A 7,951-nucleotide genomic window follows, 5' to 3' on the forward strand; every position below is an offset into this window, starting at 1 on the left:
ACATCAACTGACATTCTCTAACTATTGCTGTGGTGAAGATATACCAGTGTTTCACTGCACTGTCACCTCTTCACGATCAGAAATTATTCCGAAGCCACTGTAGATGCATGCCACCCACCACGGAATGGCAGACGGGCCCACTCAGACTCAGCAGGCTTTGGGGACCCCACGGTGCCCACCCGTGGAGCCACAGAATCCAACTCTGCAGGCAAGCTAGACTGAGCTGCACATTCACATTCACATACACACCTCCTGACAAGCAGACCTTGGCCACCTGTGTCCAACCATAAGGGGTTGTGCAACATGATAGTCAGGGCATCCAGCAATGTGATACTATAATGGACCAGAGGCCCATATTCGCTGCAAACACATTTTTGCTCCTTTAAAATCTTGTAAGCAGCTCCCATGAGATTTCATCATCAAAGTCTCCTTTAAAAACTACCGGGAAACACTGAACAAAATCGGTATCACCATGTCTTTTGGCCCCTCTAATGGCAGCCTGTCATCTATTTGAATTGGATAACAAAGGAGGAGGAGGTGGTCTGGAGGGCAGCTCCCAGAATTTAGCTATTTGTTTAAGTGAAGTTTTTTACCCTATATGGGAAAAGCCCAATTTTTCTTGCTATAGTCATCAGTTGTTTCAGAATTGCTCTTACATTTTTGAGGGGGCTCTTTATCTTGTCCCTTTTTTTCTATGTTGTTAGGAATATTATTTTTGGGAGGGACAGGAAAAGTTAAATATTTCTCGGTTTTAGCCAATTTACCTATCTCTAACTGGGTATCCAAAGCTTCCCAAAGGAAGTTACACAGTGTAGGGGCATCAATGGGAACTTTTTGTGGCCCCTTAAGCTTCAAATATTGCTTGATCTCATCTCCTCCCTTGTTCCAAGTTTCTACATTAATAGTTCCTTCCTCTGGGAGCCATGGACCTCCTTTTTGTACAAAATATAAAAAACGCACAACTTGCTGGGGCGATACATTGACCCCCTTCTTTGAAAGCCAAGTATAAATAACATATATAAAGAGTCTTCTTTCTTTAGACTCTGTATGGCCCAAAGCATCTCAAGTTCTGACCTATCCACCACTCTAACCCTGCCTTTCTCTACAGGGGGGTCTGCAGCACCCTATGGTGGAATTCTAACTGTCCTGAAACCTCAAAGGAGAAAGGGAAGGGACTTGCCTCAGGTCCATGTTCGGGCCACTAGCCGGGGTCCAGCTCCCGCAGGTCCAGGTCTCACTGAAAGATGGACGGTGTTGGCGCAAAAGAGTGAGAGAGCCTCGGCTTCTTTCTGCTCACCAGGCAGGCATCTCTGCCCTGACCTGACGTCAGCTTTATTTATTGAAAAAATGTATGGGGTACAAAACAGAAGCGGCAAGTGCCTTGGACAATAATTTGTGATAACACATTCTTTGGTATGTACCAATTTCCCAGAACTTAGATTGGTGGAAGACTCATGCATAACCTTTATCAATAAGTGACTAGATGCTTATCACATGGGAAAGGAAGGGATCTTTAGTATTCAAATACAAGGCAATTTTTTTTTTTTTTTTGTAGCATAGCAAAGGCAAGACTTAGTTCCTTCGTGAGCAGGGATCAATAGCCTGTTTTCCCCAGGAGAAGAAAAACAGGTTTTCTCAGGAAATGTAACATTTGCTCCTATAATCACAAAAGAAGAAACTCCTATAACAAGTTTTCTCACAAGGTACAATTCACTTATTTTTAGCATAGGAAGGCAAGTCACAGTTGATATCAGTCAGGCCCCGTGGGGGTCGATGCTCAAGCAGAAATTAAGTGGGGGTTGACTGGGTGTAGAGGATGATCACCATCTGAGAGTGAGAGGTCTTGCAAACCTGCCTTACCTCAGAGATGGCTCCCAGCACAATGTGAAGCGAGGGGTGAACAGTCCATGAAACTTCTCTCACATTCCTTCAATTTGGAAGATTTGCTTCAATATGAATTCTGTGATAATGAGTAAAGGTTGAAGAGTGATTAAAGACCTTACTGCATTCTTGACGTTAGGAAGGTTTCCATCAGTATGAATTCTGTTATGTCAAGGAAGGTGTAAAGGTCACTTAAAGATCTGGCCATATTCTACCCATTTGTAGAGTTTGAATCCAGTATGAATTCTGTAATGTTGAAAATGGTGTGAATGTTGGATAAAGGCCTTGCCACATTCTTTTCATTAGTGAGGTTTCTCTCCCGTATGGATTCATTGGTATTTGGTAAGGTCTGATAGGTGAGTAAAGAACTTGTCACATTTGTTACATTGGTAAGTTTCTCTCCAGTATGGATTCTGTGATGTTGAGTAAGGTTTGAGTGTTGGGTAAAGGCCTTGCCACATTCTTGACATTGGTAAGGTTTCTCTCCAGTATGGATTCTATGATGTTTGATAAGGGCTGAGGAATGAGTAAAGGCCTTTCCACATTCTTGACATTGGTAAGGTTTCTCTCCAGTATGGATTCTGTGATGTTGAGTAAGGTGTGAGGTGTGGGTAAAGGCCTTGCCACATTCTTGACATTGGTAAGGTTTCTCTCCAGTATGGATTCTGTGATGTTCAGTAAAAGATGAATACTGGGAAAAGGTCTTGCCACATTCTTGACATAGGTAAGGTTTCTCTCCAGTATGGATTCTGTGATGTCGAGTAAGGTGTGAGGCTTGTGTAAAGGCCTTGCCACATTCTTGACATTGGTAAGGTTTCTCTCCAGTATGGATTCTATTATGTTTGGTAAGGGCTGAGGAATGGGTAAAGGCCTTGCCACATTCTTGACATTGGTAAGGTTTCTCTCCAGTATGGATTCTGTGATGTTGAGTAAGGTGTGAGGGGTGGATAAATGCCTTGCCACATTCTTGACATTGGTAAGGTTTTTCTCCAGTATGGATTCTGTGATGTTCAGTAAGGGATGAATACTGGGAAAAAGCCTTGCCACATTCTTGACATTGGTAAGGTTTCTCTCTAATATGGATTCTGTGATGTTTAATAAGGTATGAGGGTTTGGTAAAGGCCTTACCACATTCTTGACATTGGTAAGGTTTCTCTCCAGTATGGATTCTGTGATGTATAGTCAGGGATGAATGCTGGTAAAAGGCCTTGCCACATTCTTGACATTGGTAAGGTTTCTCTCCAAAATGGATTCTGTGATGTTGAGTAAGGTGTGAGCGTTGGGTAAAGGCCTTGCCACATTCTTGACATTGGTAAGGTTTCTCTCCAGTATGGATCCTGTGATGTTCAGTAAGGGATGAATGCTGGGAAAAGGTCTTGCCACATTCTTGACATAGGTAAGGTTTCTCTCCAGTATGGATTCGGTGATGTTGAATAAGGGTTGAGGGCCGGTTAAAGGCCTTGCCACATTCTTGACATTGGTAAGGTTTCTCTCCAGTATGGATTTTGTGATGTTTGGTAAGGGCTGAGGAATGAGTAAAGGCCTTACCACATTCTTGACATTGGTAAGGTTTCTCTCCAGTATGGATTCGGTAATGTTGATTAAGGGTTGAGGGCCGATTGAAGGCCTTGCCACATTCCTGACATTGGTAAGGTTTCTCTCCAGTATGGATTCGGTGATGTTCAGTAAGAGGTGAGTGTTGGGTAAAGGTCATCCCACATTTTTTATGTGTGTATGGTTTCTCTCCAGTACGACTTAATCTCTGTCCATTTACTGAAGAACGACAATTAGAAGTTTCACCACATTCTTCACATTTGTAAGGGTTGTCTCCAATGTGCACTCGCTGATGTTGAATTGGTGCTGAGTGCCCGTTGAAGCCTTTGCCACACTCCTTAAAAATGTAACCGTTCTGTCCAGTATGGATTGTCTTGTTTATATGTAGTCCTGATGAATGACTCAGCATGTTCCCAGGTTGATGGCACGTGTATGGGTTATTTGCCACATGAATCTTCTTTTGATCACCAACATTAAGTGACTGCTTAAGGATTTTCCCACATTCATTATAATTAGAAGGATTCTCTCCCAACTGTATGCTTTTAGGTGTAAGAAGGTTGGTGCTTTGATCAAAGAACTCGCCATTTTTAATACATCCATAATCGTTCTCTGGAAAAGGAGTCCCCAGATGACTTTGATGCGCTTCACTCTCCCCATCCTTGTTCCAGTCCATCACTAAGGGTCCATTCTCAAGGGCTCTATGTTTATATCTATCCACTGACACATTTTGAAAAGAATTTTCTATGAATATCTTTGGAGAAAGCCTCTCGTTAGCATTTGAAGACACTGTTGAATGTAAGGAATAAAAGTACAATTATTCCACTTTCTACTATCAGATGAACCAATTAAAATTTTTTAGTCACAAAACTGAAAAAAAAACAGATTCAAGAGAAAGAAATCATTTGTTTTTCATCTTTTTTGTTTAGATTTTACCTTCTTTAATATTTATTAATTTTTATTTATTTTTTAATAGTTTATTGTCAAATTGGTTTTCATATAACACCCAGTGCTTCTCCCCACAGGTGCCCCCCATCATGACCATCACCCCCTCCTTCCCTCCCCCTCCCCCTTCAGTCCATGGTTCATTTTCAGGATTCAGTAGTCTCCCTTGTTCTGTGTCCCTCACTCTCCCCTGCTCTCTTTCCCCCTTCCTCTCCCCATGGTCCATTGCCAGGTCTCTCCTGTTAGACCTATGAATGCAAACATATGGTACCTATTCTTCTCTGCCATACTTATTTTACTCAGCATGACACCCTCAAGGTCCATCCACTTTGCTACAAATGGCCATATTTCATTCTTCCTCATTGCCATGTAGTACTCCATTGTATATATATATACACCACATCTTCTTGATCCATTCATCAGTTGATGGACATTTAGGCTCTTGCCTATGAACTGGCTATTATAGAAAGTGCCGCTATGAACATTGGGGTACATGTGCTCCTATGCATCCGCACTTCTGTATCCCCTGGGTAAATCCCTAGCAGTGCTATTGCTGGGTCATAGGGGAGTTCTATCGATATTTTTTGAGAGAGGGAGGGAGAACGTGAGAGAAGGACAGACAGAGGGTGAGGGAGACACGGAGTCCGAGGCAGGTTCCAGGCTCTGAGCTGCCAACACAGATCCTGATGGGGGACTCGAACCCACAAACTGTGAGATCATGACCTGATCTGGAGTCTGAAACTTGACTGAGTCACACAGTCACCCTAAATCATTTGTTTTTCTATATCATTCGGATTGTATATGAATTTAATCCCAAATAAATTTTTAAAGCTATTTTTGGCATAGTTTACAATTTGATGGTGTTTGTGTGTTTAGAAGTGAAAGGTTTCAGGGTTCCTGAATGGCTCCAAGGGTTGAACATCTAACTCTTAGTTTTAGCTTAGGTCATCATCTCATGTTTTTTTCTGTTTTAGCTCCACATCCTGCTCTCCACTGACAGTGTTGAAACTGGTTGGAATTCTTTCCTCTCTTTTTGCCTCTCCTCCACGCTCTCTGTCTTCTTCTTGCAAAATCCATGCGGAAAAGAAAAAACACTTTAAAAGAAATGAAAGTTTTTTGCTTGCTTGATTCTAAAGAATGGGTTATTCCCTTACATTTTGGATAATAATATCTTTCAAGTGATTATTTCATAAGGGTTTTCAGGAGAGCTTCCCATGGTTAATGTTACAAAATATACGATACAACTGTCCTGTCCATGAAGACATGCCAGTAATTCAAAATGTGCCTTTTTTCAAGGGCACACAGTCAGAGCCTAGGTTTAGCGATAGGGTCTCATAGGTGGCTCAATAGGTTTAGCTTTCAACTTCGCCTCAGGCCACTATTTCGTAGGCTTTGAGTTGGAGTCTTGGGTCAGACTCTGTACTGATCTCTCAGAGCCCGGAGTCTGCTAAAGATTCAGTGTCTCCATCTCTTTCTGTCCTCTCCTGCTCTCTTTCTCTCAAAAACAAACATTGCAAAAATGAAAAAAAAATTATTTAATAAATCGTAATGTGATCTCATGTATAACTAACTACTCAGAAAGTGAAACACTGTGTGACAAAATCATAGGAGCTTCATATTATGCAGCACAAAAATTATAAAATGATTTAAATATTAATAATGTAACCATTGAGACTCTCTTATAGGCTGCAAGTTTTGAATTCTAAAAGCTATACTCCCCTGTGGCATTAATTTACGTAGAAATTCTAGGTCAACAATAGACACTTTAAATTATTTCAGCATTCAGGAATGGAGCATATTGAGTGAAAATTTCTCATTTTAGTTAATAACATCAGAAAATAAACTTATGTTACCTTTTCAACGTTAATTTTTTATTTTGAGAAAGATATAAAGACCAAGTAGGGGAGGAGCAGAGAGAGAGAGAGAGAGAGAGAGAGAGAGAGAGAGAATTCCAAGCTTGCTCTGTGTAGTCACCACCGAGGCCTGTGCGGGAAGACTCACTGACTGTGAGATCATGACGTCAGCTTAAGTCAGATGCTTCAGCAACGGATCCACCCACGTGCCCTAAAAACTGACCTTCTGCCCTGAAATAAAGGGTTAGGTTTTCCCATTTTAGGGAGGTGCTTTATTATCTGATGAAATGAGTGGGTCTCATCTTGTATGATTAAGATTAAATACTGGAAAGTATAAACCGAATAATACATGGTGTCTGTCCCCAGTGTTCCTGGGATTTCTCCACCAAACGATAATATGCCTACCACTACCCTGACACACTTGTCACTCAAGGTAAACACTCAAAAATGAATTAATATAGATTTCCTCAGAAATTACAGAGATTTCCCAAGACCCTCAAAGAAATGGAAAACCAATCAGATTATGAAGGCCAGCACTGTGGATGTGAAGGACTTATAAGTGGAACTGAAGGAGAATCCTTAGAGATTGTGAGAGTGTTATGTGTTGAAAAGATGTCCCTCTGTGAGAGAAAGAGACATGAAACTCGGTTTCTCAAACTAATTTCCATCAACAAGGGCTGCTCAAACCACATTTTAAGGTCTGTCTACATCCTTCACGTTGGGACCTCACCTCTGTCATCTGCATTCATTCCCACCTACCTGGGTATGAGGCTACAGTCTCCATTCTCTTCACATCCCATAGCTCCTGCTTTGGTTCCAAAAGGAAGACCAGGTCTGGCTTTAACACAAGACCTGTTTGTTAGAAAAAAAAAATTATTGCTGGAGATTCTACCTTTCCACCCAGTATTGGACTCAGTATAGAAAAGTGGACATTCTAGAATTCTGGGAAATCATTCCCAAATGCTGTTGCCCAATAGCCACTTTAAGCACTCAAGATGCATTTCCAGGGTTCACATCTTGACCCCCACTTACGAATATAACAACTACCACTATGAGTAGAAATTCATGTTGAAGATGGAAATAATACAATTTGCTACTCAGTGTTTAGAATTGCCATTAATCTAAGAGATGATGATGTTTCTCTAAGGAAGGGTAAACTCACCTGAAAGGAAACATCATGAAGATTTTCTCTACATCTACAAAGCCCTATTTCTTTCCCTTACTGGAGGGATTTCACTCGCGGTCAGCAAAGAGAAGGCTTCCAAGAGACCATCTCCAAAGGAAGGAACGAAACCCCTGAGTGTGGCTTGGGAAATCGAGAGGGAGTGATCCTCACCCAGGAAGAGCAGGTGTCCGTAGTTCTCTGACATCACATCCCTGTACAGTTCCCGCTGGCTGTGGCTCAGGCATCCCCACTCCTCCTGGGAGAATTCTATGGCCACATCCCTGAAGGTCAGCAGTCCCTGCAAGAAATACCCCAGTTACCAAGTGGACACAGGTGGAGGTCCTAATGGGACCTGAGATGCAAGAGGGAGATAATGTCACCAGCTGGACCCCACGACCTGATCTTCACTGCTTACCTGCCTGTGCTCACGGACCTTAGTCCCTCCTCTTACTTAGCCTCTTATTATACCTCCCTTTTACTTCAGCCCAAACACCCCATGGGCACAGTGTCCTGTGGTGGAAACAATGTATCCAACAAAAGGTAATGACTGCCCTGA

The 7,951-nt window shown here is 42.0% G+C and overlaps 1 protein-coding gene across 1 annotated transcript in view; it reads right to left on the minus strand.

The window, feature by feature from the left end:
• LOC115281184 (zinc finger protein 665-like) overlaps positions 1 to 3,901 on the minus strand; it is a 52,598-nt gene extending 48,697 nt beyond the window's left edge. The window contains 2 exon segments of the mRNA XM_029926512.1: positions 2,074 to 2,275; positions 2,278 to 3,901. Coding sequence (XP_029782372.1) covers positions 2,074 to 2,275; positions 2,278 to 3,844 — 1,769 coding nt within the window. The 5' untranslated portion in view covers positions 3,845 to 3,901.
• Between the last annotated feature and the right edge of the window lie 4,050 nt (positions 3,902 to 7,951).

The sequence above is a fragment of the Suricata suricatta genome, chromosome 16 (genome assembly GCF_006229205.1).
Source record: "Suricata suricatta isolate VVHF042 chromosome 16, meerkat_22Aug2017_6uvM2_HiC, whole genome shotgun sequence".
NCBI classification, from domain to species: Eukaryota; Metazoa; Chordata; class Mammalia; order Carnivora; family Herpestidae; genus Suricata; species Suricata suricatta.